Source organism: Filicampus tigris, chromosome 1, assembly GCF_054856515.1.
Source record: "Filicampus tigris isolate MCC_2025a chromosome 1, RoL_Ftig_1.0, whole genome shotgun sequence".
NCBI classification, from domain to species: Eukaryota; Metazoa; Chordata; class Actinopteri; order Syngnathiformes; family Syngnathidae; genus Filicampus; species Filicampus tigris.
The window spans coordinates 10,147,420-10,164,299 of NC_141217.1; the positions used below are offsets into that span (position 1 = coordinate 10,147,420).

At 40.1% G+C, this 16,880-nt stretch overlaps 1 protein-coding gene across 2 annotated transcripts in view; it reads left to right on the top strand.

The window, feature by feature from the left end:
* cntn3a.1 (contactin 3a, tandem duplicate 1) overlaps positions 1–16,880 on the top strand; it is a 111,146-nt gene that overhangs the window by 63,942 nt on the left and 30,324 nt on the right. For both annotated transcript variants that reach the window (XM_086051493.1, XM_086051502.1), the window contains exons 6-9: positions 4,654–4,857; positions 5,471–5,573; positions 7,447–7,631; positions 12,009–12,148. In XM_086051493.1, the coding sequence (XP_085907619.1) occupies positions 4,654–4,857; positions 5,471–5,573; positions 7,447–7,631; positions 12,009–12,148 (632 nt within the window). The remainder of the gene's footprint in view (positions 1–4,653; positions 4,858–5,470; positions 5,574–7,446; positions 7,632–12,008; positions 12,149–16,880) is intronic.

The following is a 16,880-nucleotide window of genomic DNA, read 5'->3' on the forward strand; positions in this document are numbered from 1 at the left end:
TACTCATTTTTGAGGGAAGTGTTAGCGCTGCATCATAACCTGTAGCTCTTAAAACTGGTGGTATAACTCTGGATGCCGGTCAGCAAGGAGCTTGGCCACATTGGATGTGTTCGAGTTTGATCTGTCAAAAAATAAGAATGGACAATCTCTTTGAAATGTACTTCCCATTATCTCCAAGATTGTTCAACCTCAACAGCATGTACGTCAGCCAAATGCAAACATTCATTTTTAGAAAAAAGAGCAATGTCCCCAAAATGTCTCTGAATGCAATGAATTGTTTAGTCCCACCTTGAGCCACGGTAGTTTTAAAACAAACCTTACAGATGCGCTTTGTCATGTTGGTCGGCTTGCCATGGCTTTCAGCCATGTATGCAGAAAAGTTCCATATGACACCCGCGTCACGCTTTTCAACGAGGAGCGGGCGGGGAGCGGGCGCTTCCTCTAGCACACATGCAGAAGGAGGCGTGCCACTTAGGCATTTCTCACATGTGAGTAGACAGGCAGGCGCCTTTGGACGTATGTACTTTAAGACAGAGTTGGTGAGCTTCATGTTTTTTTTTTTTAAATAAAGGTGTTACAAAAAATGGTATCGAGCCGTTTTTTACGCTGAAAAATCACGGCATGGTACTGGTACCGGTATCCCGTGCAACACTAATCGAGACTCTAAATAAAATATGTACAGTAGTTGAGTAGAATACAAAGGCAGGTGAGGATCTGATTGCCTTCTCAAACTTTAGTAGTAGCTGGATCAGAAATTGATGAAAAATTGCTTTCACCACTATGACATAAAATCCATGATGTTGTGCCTCGATTTACTCACGGTTGTGTTGCAGGAAAAAAAAAAGTAAGCCAACATTAATCAGTTGCATTTCTGTCAGTTTCTGATTTTAAAGTGATGACCTCACTAAAATTGCATCCATGCTGGACTCTCTTGGGGTGCGCTTCTAAGCAGCTGTACTCCCAACACAGGATACATCAGAATGTAAAGCAGGAAACACGGCTGTATTTGATACTAACCAGAGAGACAAGTGTGAACACAGTGTGTTGTGTAGGTTTCAGTAACAAGTCAAAGCCCACATATCCTCTATCCCCTAAAGGAAAAATGTGAGCAATACTTATCTGGTGTAGGAGTGTCCAAATCGCATTGCAATTATTCCCTCTACTGGACAGTGGATCCTTTGTTTTGAAAGGGTTATCCTAAGGCTGCCTTCGGGACAGGGATATATTATGGCGCAGGGCAGTCTATCTGGGTTTCACTGTGTCAAAACATCATCTTTGCTTTTTGTAATGGTATGTTGCTGTTGCGGAGCCTCTCTTCTACTCGGTTTATATTCCTAGAGGAACATCATTTCATGAAGCATGAATAGTACGATGTTGGTGGCACCCCTAATTTGATCCAAAACACAGTGCAGTAAAAAAAAAAAAAAAAAAAAAAAAAGGCATTTTCTCCCTTCCCGATTTCAGATTATTTTCCTCATATTTATCACACTCAAAGTAAGTGTTTCAAATCATCAAACCAATTTTAATATCTCACAAGGACAAGCCAAGTAAATACTGTATATAGTGCAGTTTCTTAAAGCGACGCTGATGAGCTTAACATTGGCACTTATATAATAGGTTTGCAAGTAAAAATGACATCAGTACTAAAATGCCCCCCCCAAAAAAACACTCTGTGATTTAAGGGCTTTTTTGGTGATTAGATTTACGACAAATTGCCCCGCCCCCTTTTGGAGCTCGGCTTGTTATTTTTTCGGTCTCAGCGGTCTACGTCACGGGAGGGAGGCAAGCGTGCTAATATTGCTGGCTTTGTCAGTTCTGTTGTCTAAAACTAAATGCAAATGCACATGACTACTGTTGTCCACTTCAACCTGTGAAAGTATAAAAGTGTTCTGCACAATAGTTTGGATTTATTGACATAAAACGTGATCTCATCATGATCACCTCCACAAAATCAAAAATACTGTGGCGATCGCTTCTCCACTTACACAGGCTGAAGCGGACGAGAGCATGAATGCGCACACGAACCCCGACTGGTTATATTTCGGACATTTAGCTACGCTAAAGTCGTGTCAACTCTCAGGAGGCAGACGGTGGCTGGCAGCTGGCAGCAGGCAGGAATCAGGTAGGCTTGGATCTTTATACGATAACGGCGCGGCTAATAGCAACAACTAGCTTCAGGCCATTAAAACAAAAGGCGGACAACAACATTATCTCCTTACTGTCCGCCCAGCCTGGGTCTTCATGTCACGGGGTTGCCTCCCAAGCAGTCGCATGCTTTGTCGTGAGATTGAAGCGGCGTGAGAGTGAGCTAAGACATCCCGGAGCGCTATGTGCTTTTAGTCAGGGTCGCTTTGGCAGCGTCAATGTTCAGCGAACAAAAAGTCCCAGCGAGGAGGCCGACTCCACATCTGAGTGTGGCCGCATCGGAAAGCAATGCAAGCAATTAGGCTGTTACGTTCCAAATTGGACGGCATGTTGTTGGTCGAAAGACTGTGGCCATTCCTCATCCAAATAAATGTGCACGTCTACTCATTCCCACTTCAGTCTCTGTAAATATCCTGACTGGTGTTTAATGCCTCGCCCGGCATCACCGTGCTCAGCAAAGAAGCAGTGCTTTTTTTTATTTTTTTTCAAGCAAAGAAGCAGTGTGCGCTCGTCCCAGCATAAATCTATGTATCTCTGCTCACTTCCACATTTCCTCATCCTCATTTAAATCAGCCACGGAGAGGTTAATCCTTTTGATATGTGGAAGTGGTCATAGGTAGGGAAGTCCACATGAATTTTGTTGAAGATTATAAGCAATGAAAGTACAATGATTTCCAACGGAGAATTTGTAATCGGTCCCTCCAGTGACTCCGACCGAACGTGGAGAGAGCGGTAGGGGGCGCGGCCATTTTCCTCATTAAAAGGAGGCATTATTCATGGAGTCACTAATTTCCTAATTTCACCAAAATGAATTGATAAAATAGAAAATGACAACTCTTTTCATTTCCCTGATCAAAATATATATAAAATGAACTTGTTAGTGAAAACCCTGCCATCCCGACCCAACCATCCGTTTTATGATGACTTTATTGGTTAAGGTCTGTGAAAGAAGTATTTGCCCCCTTCACCTATAAAATGGTTGTGCCTCCCTTGGCAGCAGTAACTGAAATCAAGCATTTGCAATAAGTCTTTTACACCACTGTGGAGGAATTTTGGCCGATTGTTCTTCGCAGAATTGTTTTAACTCAGCCATAGTGGAGGGCTTTCAAGCAAGAACTTCCCATTTAAGGTCATACCACAGCATTTCAATTGGATTTATGTCCAGACTTTGACTTCCTTCAAAACTTTCACTTTTTTTGTTTAGTCATTCAGAAGGGACTAGTTTATATGTGTTGGGGCATTTTTGGCATAATCCAAGAGTACTTCATCTTGAGGGCGCAACCTGATTGCTGGCTGCAGGATTTCTTGGTAGACAGGAGAATTCATTGTTCCATTAATCACAGCATTGTCAAGTTCCTGAAGTAGTAAAGAAGCCCCAGACCATCACGATATACCACCACCATGATTAACAATTGGCATGATGTTCTTTTTATTAAATTTAACGGGCCGCACATTTTTCCAAAAAGTTCCATTTTTGTTTGGCTGCAAAACATCTCCAAAGGTCGTGTAGATTTTCAGGGTTTTCTTGGCAAATGTGAGATGAATCTCTGTTCTTTTTCTCCAGCAGTGGATTTTAATTTGCAACTCTCCCATCAATGCCTTTTTTTTTTGCCAATTGCCTTCCTCATTAGTTGAGTCACAAACACTGACCTTAACTGAAGTTCACCTTTGTGACCTTCTGGATGAGTTGCATTTGCACTCTTGAAGTAATTTTAGTTGGCCAGCCACTTCTGGGAAAGTTCACCACTGGTCCCTTGCTTCTTCATTTGTAGATAATGGCTCTGACCATGCTTTGCTCTGGAAGCCTTTCACATGACTTTGTGCCTTATCAAAACTGATAGATTTCAATTACTTTATTTCTCATTTGTTCGTGAATTTGTTTTGTGTCATGCATTACGCGTTTCACTTTTTTCACAAAGGACCAGATAGACCCTTATTTAATAAAATCATTTACAAATTACATTTGTATTTACTTGGGCTGTCTTTATTAGGTATTATAATCGACCTGATGATCTGAAACATGGTAAATGTGATAAATATGCACTTTATTCATAAAACAGGAAGGGGTCATTTTTTGAGGCATCATATAATTTTCAATACAGCTTCTGGAGTTTAAAAGTGAATTTGTTGTCTGCTGTTGGTAGTTGACAGCTACAACATGCAACTGGTTTTACTGCTCTACAATTTACTATCGTTTAATAATTACAGTAAGCAATATAATGAATAAGATGCCGTCATTCGTATCGCGGTGTAGATATTCTAATGTCTTCATGCCATCACAATTATCACTATAACATAGTGAATCGAACGCATTAAATCATGCATTCATTAGGATTAGGATTAGGAGAGTAATTGCTTCTTGGTTATTCATTTCACTTTTTAATCAGGGAAGGTTGGCACGGTTCGATCCACTAATTGCTTTATCACTAAAGACACATTCACATTCTCTCCGTGCTATTCAAATTGTTCAACTCACCTCACATCTGCTATGTCCACAACTGTTTACAGATCTTAGCTTCACGTGGATCTTCAACGAGTACCCGTCGTTTGTCATCCAGGACACGCGTCGATTCGTGTCCCAGAAGACAGGCAACCTGTACATCGCCAAAGTTGAACCCTCCGACGTGGGCAACTACACTTGTGTAGTCACCAACACAGTCACCAGAAGCAGTGTTCAAGGACCACCCACACCCCTCGTGCTTCGGGTTGATGGTAAGAGCAACGCCTCAGGCAGAGGAGCTTGCATAGATTCAGATTCAGATTATGTTATAGTTGTAACTCCGTTATATTACATATCATCACACTAATAACATAACTGCCTAACTCCTCTTTTAGATGGGTATTTTTGCAATATCTGCTTTGGATTAAGGAGAGTACTTTGCTGCAAAAATCTGACTTTGGAAAAAAAAAAGGAGTTCTTTATGTGATTGGTTCAGTTTTCAGTTTAAGGCTATGTCAGGTCAAAGTTTGATAAAATGGCAATTAGATAGAATTCATGTATGCTGCGTTCAGGTACTTACAGCATGGCAGCGCATTCTATCTTATCACACACAGTTTTGTAGAATTGTTTGAAATGTAATTGAAAATATGGACGGATTGTTGTCATAATTCCATTTTACTCTTTTCATGATTTACAAGAAACATTTCTAAATAGGCTTAGCGTGTGTCACACTGTCATTAAATATTGCCACAGAGTTGTCATGCACAGTACATTAACAACCTTTGAGACGCTTTGTTTTTTTACGTTTTTTTATGTGTAATTTACAGGCTTTTAGATGGATAGAATTGTGCGACCTAAACTCTCAATTTGTCTTTGGAACACCAGGTGTAATGGGTGAATATGAGCCAAAGATTGAGGTACAGTTCCCTGAAGTTGTTCCAGTCGCCAAGAGCTCTACTGTCAAGCTGGAATGTTTTGCACTTGGAAAGTATGTTCCCCTGTGTATTCTTACTCTAGTGATGATGACTCACGATAAGTCGTTTACTGCAACAATAGAATCTCTCTGGTAATACAGTATATGGAAAACCCTATGAAAGTGATTGTAACAACAAATGATGCTATATGCACATGCTAATGAATCCATAACCCTTTGCAATTCCAACGTCCCTCCTCAGGACGTTCTACTGTATTTATTCGCTATATATTAGGGATGTAACGATTCACTCAAGCCCAGATTCGATTCGATTTTTGATTTTCAGTTCCCGATTTTCAATTGGATTCCATTTTTAAAAAATTGCTACCATGCTTGCCTCTGTGCACTAGTGTGGTTCTGCAGCATCCACAAACGCAAGACGCAATGATGTTCGGCGCAAGCGCATAATTTGATCTACACCTTCAAAATGTGCTATGTATCTGGAATGAAAAAAAACGCTTCAAGACATCATTTTCTAGATTAATTTAAGCAACTTGATTTTTCAAATTATCGAATCGATTAACCGAGACGGATCGATTTTAAATCGTTTTTCGATTAACCGTTACATCCCTACTATATATAGAACATACAATCATATCTCCAGGCTTGGCGAGCATTTAAGTCAAACAATCGCTAACACAAAAAAAATACAGAACTCACCATTTCAGCCTCATAAGTGTCCAAGACAATGTCATATTCCATCAAAAAATGATCCCATTATGTCGACAAGGGTCCAGTAAAAGTATTCCAGCTAGTCCACACCAAGCCATACAGTCATAAAGCCGTGTTTAGGTGCTGCAATGGTTACATATCTCCATCAGGTACACATATTTTGGACATATTTCAAGTACAGCTTCAAATTTACTTTGGGTGCACCTTTTTAGGCGTTCAGGTAAAAATGCCAGGTGGAATTTTATTAATTGAAACATTTGTTTTCAAAGCTTTTAATTGTGCTTCAATCAATTCCATGCTGTTTAACAATGTAATGGCAAGAAAAACAAAAGAATATTTCATATAAGGTTGAGTTATTTTTAAAAACATTTTTTTAAATTAAAAACCATTTCATCATGCCATAATTGTCACAATTAATCTCATATGTCCATATTAGTGAATGTCATATGTTCATTATGTTGTACTATAGATTATTTAACGAGCTATCAAAATGTATACTATAATTTTGTGCAGTGGCCCTAACGTGATCAAAGCATAATCCTTTTTTTATTTTTTTTATTTTACATTGAAATCATCTTAAATAAAAGTTGAATGCAAGGTCCTGCAGTCAGGGGAGGCAGAGCCTTGCCGGAATCACGAAGATTAAATGATTTGAAAAAATGATGATTTGATTAAAAGTATATAATTAAATCCAATAATATCTGTGATTTCATCATCAAAATTGCTAATGTTTTTTATGTTGAACAGCACTTTCCTGTTCAAATACATGAACGATACACAAAGTGAACAGCCAAGACTCACCTGAGATTGCATCGTCCCTCACTTACTGGGTTTAAGAGACGTATGTGATTGTCAAGTTCCTGTTTCTGTTCCTTCTCACATCTCCAATATAATGTTTTGAGACTTAATATAGTCAAGCTAATGTATTTACTAGTTGTGTGGTACTTATTTAGGTCTCATGATCGCAGACAGTAGTCTGCCCCATAAAAACAGACTTAGCTATAAAGAGTCACTCACAAGGCCTGGGGGGACACTCAATCATCTAAAAAAAACAAAAAAACTTTTTTTTTGCCAGTTACACAAATCTTAATGTTTTTAAAATCGATATGTATCGATATTCTACTATGACAAATAACACTGCAATATATTGTGATAACAATAGTTTGTCCCACCCCTGCAAAATGCTCATAATGTCCCGTTGCTTACATCAACATAGCCCAGTGCCAACCGTCAGTTGGAGGAGAGTGGATGGAGCCTCATCAGGAAGAAAAGTGGACATCAATAAAGCCAACGGAGTGTTAGAGATCCCTTACTTTCAGCAGGAGGATGCAGGGATGTATGAATGTTTGGCTGAAAATAGCAGAGGCAGAAACTCTGTAAAAGGAAAGCTGTCCTTCTATGGTAAGTTCATCCTATGGGAAGTACTGGCTAGTGTCAATCTTTACACCTCTTCCCTTCCTTGCACTTGTCGTTTAAAAATATGTACGGTGTGGTCTTTTTAAAATCAAATACTCTACCAAATGATTTAAAGAGGGTGTTAAAAACCTCCAGGATTCACCGATACTGAGCAAGATTGAAATTGGTTCAGCAAAGAATTGTAGTTTTGGTGAGTCAAGCAAAAAAGTTTATTTGTTGTCATGAAACATTGCAGCTTTTATTAGAGCCTCTAAATAACTGCATCATATATTGGTGTGAGGCAGTAAATTAACCTGTTCCCAATAGCTCATTTCTGACAAGCTGTTTATTGTATCGGCAGCTAACATTGGGTGCAGCATGCACAGATTTATATCACTTTTCAGGGAGAGGTGATTTGCCCCTCACCAACACTGCACTGGCCATCTTCTGAGTACGCTTTTAATGACCCTTGATGAAAGACTTTATAGTTTTTCTTCCCATTATCTTGCTGTTTATGCTTTGATGATGTCTGCATATAAAGCTCAGTTGGGATTCGCTTGCATTAAATCATCATATCCACATCTTGTTCGTGCAAGAGGGGTGCTTTTGAAATGATAATAGAGGACTTTCTGGCATATGTGGGTACTCAGAATATCTGAGGTGAGCACTAAACACGCTGTTCGGAAATATATATATCAAAAATATGCACAGAGGAGTTGCGTGTCATGGGATCGGGTCTCATTTAATTTGAGGTTCTAAATCCAGTGTAATGATGTAATTGTGTCGCTCTTGAGTTCAACATTTTTTTTGCTATGACATAGCGTGTGTGCCTGAACACCTACCGTACTTCGCGACCAAAAGGCACAGTCTCAGCTAAGGGTGCTGTTTATGTATTTAAGACATACATAATGGCGCGCCGTATAATTGTGCGCAGGCATGGTAAAACATACGCTAGCATAAAACATACGGTAGAATTCATGCACGCTGAAACATACGCTAGCATGCATGCTAATGTATGTTTTTAAAAAGGCAGTGGGAGCAAAACTGAGTTTGGTCTAGGGCCGGACCGATAATTCAATATCAACATGTATCGCGATTGACACGTGATTTCTATCAATAGAAAATGCCTTCAATAAAATGTTTGACAGAAAAAAAAATTGAAAACAAACCCGATGACGGCACGGTGCATGATGTAAGCAGCACGCATCCGCCTCCAAACACGAAGAAGTTAAACCAACAAAGAAGAAGCCGCTAAACCAACGAAGAAGAAGCATTTAAACCAACGAAGAAGAAGCAGCTAACCTAACGGGGCATGCCAGCAGGCCCAGCGGCCATGCGCCACACTCGCGTCGTAACTTTGTTCGTTCAAACGTTCAAATAAATGACCAGTCGAATGTTACAATAAAATTATCCATGATAACCCGATTAAACACCTCCAGATGGAGCCGTGGTATACAAGTAAAGGAGTTCCTTGTCTTTCACATGCTAGCGCCAGTTAGCCATATCCGACCCTCTGCGTCGTACTCAAGTTGAAATCAAACAAGTAAAATATGAATGGACTATGGCAATAATGAGTCCGCTAAAAAGATAAAGTAGTCCTGAGACGGTTGGTCAACGGTAATGTATGCACCGTGAGAGAGTATTAGTTCACTTCCATTGTATGAACATTGAATGAAGGCTAATGTGTGTGTATCAACAATACTGCTTTGGGGTAGCACCTTATGCAATTTACAATGTACTGAGGGAGGAAATACTTAGATTGTGACATTTTTTCTGATATATCGCCCAGCCCTACTGAGCACATTATGTTGAAAATTGAGTTTATTTAATCTTTATATTCACCAGTTAATTTCACTCTTTCATAGTTGCGTTGACCTCTTATTAAAGGTTATTTATTATGCTAAAATAAAATAACCTAAATTCATTTTTCTCTGGGTCATTATTTCAATAGATAAAAAAAGACCCCAAAAAAATTCAAGCTATATCGTTATCGACCAATAAGAAACACTTTGTTCATTGTGTGTAACAAATATGGGACGCCAACCGGTTGTGAACTCAGACAACCACTGGCCCCCTTCTCTTCAACTGACCTGGAATACACATCCGATCCTCTGATCCTCTGCCGACAGCCCAGACCTTTGGGCTACATTCCAGGGCCCGACAGACCAACGGCATGTAAAGACAACGGACCCCCTGCGCCTTTATTCAATTAGCACATCTCTGGTGGATGTGCCGGGGGATCAAACTCAAAGCTGACGCGCCCGAGAGGCGGTGCCGCCAGCTGGAATATACATCCAACATCCAAACCACACATTACTAGGGCTAGTCCGAACCCTAGTGGCGAGTGTGAAGATGGACTTGCCAGCGCCCGCAGTTGGAAACTAATTAGGGCCCGAGCAGCGAAAGCTGCAAGGACCCTATTGTTTTTGTAGAAATTTTTTTTTTTTTTGTCTGACCAAATGATCGCATTTTTGAATCCCTAAACATGCACGAAAACCCACCAAACTTTGCAGTCTCATCGGGCCTAGCGAAAAATCTCCTATTTTAAAATCGCCGTAAACGACGCATGAAGATAGGTGGCAGTTTCCATCTATTACCATGGCAACCAAGCACAACAATAAAAGCCGACTTCTCCTGCCCCCCCAGTGTGGTTCACCGGGATGTCGGAAGTGAGCGGCACCTCGTCCGTGTTGCTGATGTGTTTGTCGGCAATGTTTTTACTGCAGCAGGAACGGAAGATGGTCAGCTTTTCCTTGTAATCCGCCGGAGGTTGCTGCACCATGGTAGTCCTTCCCCGGATAGATAGATGGCGCTGTTTCATAAAACGAAATCACCTCCTTGAAAATTTTGTGCAGTTGAATTGCATTTTCAGTCGAATGGTGACTGTAGAGACGCTTCTCCCGGCTGTTTAAACTGTGCTTCAGAAGTGTGTCTCTTCGTAGGGGCCATTTTTGATGTTGTTTTGCACGATGCACACACTGGCACTATTTACCTGATTTACCTATGGACTGATGGATCGAAGGACTTCTGATGGACTAACTGACGGACTGACTAACTAACGATTACAATTTGGTTCGTCACGGAAAATGACTGACCTACAAATGACGGACGGGCACCCCGGCCGCTGACAGATTACAAATGATGGACTGGCAAAATTTAGTAAAAGGCCCACCTCTGTTTGACCCCAAAAAATAATCTCACTTCAAACGCTTTGTGCTGCAAAGGTACAACACACACATACAGTACATATAGCCTTTTTGCAAAACAGGGAAAATTCAAGGACTTCTCAGCAAAGTTGGCATTGATTATATCACAAGTAATAGCAAAGGACTTCATTGAGCTCTGGATGCAACACATCATGTCAAGGAGATGGACTGACTTAGATTCCTCTCTCCCCTTGACCCTGGCAGGATGTCCTGTATTAATGTGTCTCCTCGCCGTCAATCTTTCTGTTCTGTCACCAGAGATTAAGTGCAAATTATTTATGTGACACCGGCATAAATATAGAGGCATTCTTGGAATTTTAGATGCCTCCAATAGGAAAAAGGGAATAAAATGGTAACTCAAAGTTTGACCATTTGTGGATGCTTTCAAAGTAACATTTCAAATTAAGATCAGTTATATTTGGGATGTTGTGCGTAAAGCCATCATGTCATACAACTTTAACTGATCAACCAATATTTTAATTAATGGTTTATTATTCATTCTCATGCAAGTATATATACTCCGATTAGTATATTAGCCCATTAGAAGCAATATCGAATGCTTTATACAAGTTCTTGTACACAGCTGCAGTCTTTTTTTTCTTAGAATGTGAGTCTTCTTATTTCATGGTAACTTCTGTTGCATCTTCTCTTTGAACATTCTTGTTCTTCTCACACTAAAGTTGTCATGAAAAAAAAATGGCACAAAAAGTTTAAAACCCTCACACAAAGTTAATAATTTAACTGTTTACTACTGAGCGCAGGTGTAAATGGAAGTCTAAGTTCTCGCACGATTTACACAAGTCTTGTGTTATGTCATGTACATTGTTGGTTCTTCTTTAAATCGTATGTCTTCCGGGTTTTTGAATTTCGCCGTACCGCTGCTAAAACTAATAGAAATTGACAGCAGTCAATTCAAGTAATTAATTAGCGTGAATTCTTCATTTCGATTGAATTGAATTCAATTCAACATTTCTTCTTTTTAACATTTGAGCAGCAAAATGTTGGTACTTTCAGTGTTTTTAATTCATCCGTTTTGTCAAGTAAACAAACTTTGGGCTATTTGGATATTGATTCATATTTTTTGTCCTTGGATAAGGAGGCTTAAGAATGAATTGCCTGCTTTGACAGTTAAACTGTTTGGTTAGTTTGCATATTTCTTGTATTTGGTTTGTGACAGCTGCTCCACATTTGACTGAGAAGCCCCCAGATGCTCAGAAAACTATTGATGAAACTCTGGTCTGGGAGTGCAAAGCCAGTGCCAAGCCTAAACCCTCGTACCGTTGGCTGAAGAATGGAGAGCCTCTCGACTTGACAGAGGTAAGAGACGTCTCCCGAATTCTGATTTGGTGCTTAGTTCTGCACACCCAAAAGTAGGAAACAAAAGGATGAGTTGTCAAAGGTACCAGATGTAGCCACAAAATGAGTCCAAATTTCTGCAACGTTTGGCAAAAAATATTGACAATGATTCGAAACAAGATGCATTCCAAGTTTTGCTGTGCACCAACTGTTGTGATTCACAGTTCCAGCTCTGGTATTTCATTAGAATACGTTTGGAAAAAAAAAGTTTACCACACTAAAGCCAGAAACCATGCTTCATCCAAACAAATGTTTTATTAATTATACTTTTGCTGAGAAGCACTCAAAACATCAATATTGCTGTTGCCTCAGAAAGGAGTACAGTTTCATTTTGATATCAATGAATTGCTGCTCGTATTTGAAAATAAGTATCACTTTGATATAGATTTATTCCCCACAAACTAAATTTGGCTTCAAAAGGGAGACTGATTTCATGCATGTTTGCAAAGAATACAATGAGGTATTTTTCATCCACCAATGACTCTGCCAACAATTATCTCCTCTATTTTTCATACTGCTCAGTGTCTTCTTTTCTCCAGACAGTGACAAAATACCATATTATCTGATCTCCATTTGCAATTTGCCCTATTTTTACTTTATTAAGTTTCCTGAGTACAGATAACCTCCGGGTGATTTGCCAATGTCTTTAAAAACGACCGATGGCAACTTGGATCGAGAACTGACATGCTATTTGCAAAGCAGGGGCACTTTAAAAAGAGATGAATCACAATGATCACACATTATACAAGAATGTTCTGCATCAATTCATTTCACCAATGGGCTATTAACTTGGACTGGTAATTCTAAAACCTCCCATATAATGTCTATGCCAGAGCTGGGCATTTTAGTAACAATTTTGTGTCCGTTATCCGTCTGCTGCATGGATACCCTTCCGTCGTCCGTCAGTCACCTTTAAAAAAAATAAATGAATAAAAAAATAATTGTTTCGCACCTTTACTCAAATCTGTCCCCCAAGCAACAACAACTCACCATTTTCCTCGCCGCGGATATCAAAGCCTCGCCATGAAAAATAGACTAATGACAGGCTGCAGACTAATGGTGGTTCCCGTCTATGCTTAATCCGTCTATTTTAAAATTGTTCCCGTCATTCGTCAACCGTCAGCAAAACGGGTGTCCGACAGTGACGGATAGACGTACGGGTCCGTCACATAGACGGGATGCCCAGTTCTGGTGTATGCTAGCCAGGAGTCAAGGCATTACTGTAATTCCTCCAGGATAACATGCGTTTATTTAGCCAAAAAAATAAAAGAAATCCAAAATCAAGGGAAAGTATTACACACGAGTACACGGTACCTTGGGGTTTTGAAAAAGGTGTACTTTCATTCAAAAATGATATTTAATGTCTTATGTTACATATTTACAATAACCTAGCGCTAAAGAAAGGCAGTCATAGGAGATGTATCACAGAACACGTTACTGACCATATTTCTTCAAACTACTACACAAGGCTAAGAGGAAAAACAACAGTCACCTCAAAGTCCGTTACACTAAAAAAAAAAAAAGCAGAGCACACAAATTACTCCTTATTTCAGAGGGGGAATTATGTCAAACCACCAAAATAACATAATTTCCGCTTCTTACCTAGAATCACGACAGCCTCTCGAGTGTATTGGTCCCAAGAATGGTCGAGGCAAGGAGGCAACAAGTAAACGGCTGCAAACAAAAACAAACATGTCTGACGTCGTGTTCTGTGTAAAAGTGGGTTCCCCAGATTATACAAAGTATTTTCTAAGCCTAAATCTTTTTTTGCCATATTGCCATTTCACAATGCTCTAGCCACATCGACGCATAGCCGGGACATTTGACTGTTCTTTGGTTTTGTGAGATCATGTGACCATGCGAGAGGGCGTCATGTGGCAAATGCTTGAGGGTTGACGGCCGAAACTGTTAGCAAGGTAAGAGAACTTCTCTTACCACAAAAAAATATGTGTTTGAACACAAAAAAAACCCCAATCTATCAAATTACTATGCGGACAGCACTTCAGTGTTTAAGGGTGAATAGCTGCAAATCGGGGTATAATACACGAGTACAAAGGAAAGGAAAAGCTAGGCCATTTTCGAGTGTGTGCATGATATACGACTGTGTGTCAATCTCGATAAGTTATGTTGGAAGGCTGCTATTACTTGAACCCCATTTCTAGTTGTCTTCACAGTGAACTTGAATAATGTGTGCAAGCACAAATAATCAAATCCACTTTTGAAATAATGTTCAGCAAACAAACATTTATCGTGCTATTAATACTATTGTCAAGGACTGTATTTAATTTTCACCACTGTGGAAAAAATGTTTTGTCAGTCTTATCAAAGGTCATTTCTCCATTTGGCTCCCTTTATCAAAACAAGTCCCTCATGATTGATTTGTAAATGCTCTTGTAAAACTTCCTCTGACAATCTGCCCAGGTAACATATTCTCTGTACATGTGACTGTATTAATGAGTTGAGGTGTTACCATTTTCAAAATGCCACCGTCAACAGCAGCAGCATTAAATCAATTTCCAAACCCAAAGGTCAGTGGTGTCAAGAGCGAGAGAGTGAGTGGGAAAAGTGCTTTGGAGCCAAGGCGAGCATTTGTTATTTCTCATTAGAATGACTCAGTCCTCGTCTCCCTCTTTTATCTTCCTTTCTCTGAGGTTCACTTTCTCTGTGGGTCTCTATCAAGGGCCCCCCACCACCACCACCACCTATTCACTCTTCTTTTTGTTTTTTTGATTTTGTGACCCCTCCAGAAGAATAAAATGACTCCAAGGAGGGCTGTCAGTTGAAAATGTCGCCTTGGCGAAACAAGGACCCACTCATCTACTGTATTGTATTTTGCTTAAACACCAACTTACTTTGAGTGTGGACATTCAGTCTGAAAAATGTCCAAGTGCACTTTGAATTTGCTTCCCAAAGTAGGGGTGCACCAGTGCCCCCGTCGTTTGCTTTTTCATAGCTAAACTTGCAGCAGTGCTGTTTTCAGAAGACAGTTGAGCATAAATTATGTTACATGAAAAGCAAACGAATGCCATTTTTGTCTCCACCGTTAGAGAATGTGATAGGCCCACCACTGAGTCTCAGAGTTATTTGTCTTTTTTATATATTTATTTTTAATCAGAGCAGCGGGAGCAGAATGGCAGTGTAACACCAGCTCATGCACTTACACAGATTTCTGTTGTCTCCGTCGGGGTGACAGAGGCAAAAGAAATCTGTGTAAGTGCATGAGCTGGGCCCTTGCAATATGTAACCTCAAAAGGGCCATCTTTCATCTATTCAAAGTCACAGTGACACTTTCGCCCAGGAACACACATGCATCCCTGGCCCCACACCATGGAGATTGTTGTGTTTTATTTGGAAAATGAATCTTATCCATCCTCACACAGGACTCCCCCAGGGGCCAGGTCACCAGTGTGTCCATCATGTGACTGAGCTTTAGATTTGGCACTGGTTTGAATCTCCTCAGCTGTGTCACTGACAGACTTGAAGCAATTGACTTTTCAAGTGTCAGCTCTGGAGTGATTCAAGATGACAGACACACACACATTTGCCAAACGTTGAAACTACAGTGGGATCTCTGAGGTCAAACACAATCTGTTCCAGAACGCTGGTTGATCTCCATCTTAAAACTATTTTTATTACAGTAGGAAATACTGGAGATGGAGAAAAACGTCACCCGGTCAAACTGTCGCTATCATATAGCATTTATGAACTATACATGTAGAACAAGTAACATTTTAATATCATTAAAAGTCACACAAATTAACAGATAGAAGTTCCTGTAGCCACTAATTTTATGTAAAATGTTAAAACTCTTCACCTTTAATCACAAGTGATGATGCATAGAAACTGGCAAGCTTTAGTAGCTAACGTTAGCAATCAACTGTCTGTACTTGACAGTATTCGCAGCTTCTACATCTTGACCCAGCTCATTCATTCACATGTTGACCAACGGTCATCAACCTGGCTCAACACACAAGAAACACTGTCAGGACTCTGACATTTTATTGTGTTCATTATTCATGTTTCTCATACCAGGCCTTGTTGAGATTTTGGAATAAGCATAGCAACAAAGCCTGAGAAAAAGTTCAACAAACATGCAGATGCTGGCTAAACTGAGCTCGACTAAGCTCTGCTGAGGTCTCATAATGTTTGCTGATATATACAATACGATACAATTGTATTTTATATAGCGCATTTCACAACAGCTACAGCTGTAACAAAGCACTTTACATTACAACAACAACAAAATAGCAACAATATAACAAGTGAAAGCAATGAATTAAAACACAAAATAGACACCGGAAAAGAGCAGAAAACCGTCAGTCTCACGTCGGATCAAAAGCCAAAGAATAGAAATGTGTCTTCAAACGGGTTTTAAAAATGGACAGAGAGGGGACTTGCATTAAATGGAAAGTCATTCCAAAGGGAAAGACCAGCGACGAAGGCTCGATCCCCTCCGAGGCTCCGCTTAGTCCTCGGCACCTCGAGCAGTGCCTGGTCCGCAGACCTGAGGCTCCGGGAAGGTGCGAAGGAGTGGAGGAGCTCGGAGAGGCAGGCAAACAAATATAAGCATCTTAAAATGAACCCTAAAATGCACTGGGAGCCAGTGAAGGGAGGCCAGAATTATAAATGTTATGAATGATTTCAGTTTTCTCTCCAAGTTTTCATGCAACTTTAGCGACATAGCATTCACGAA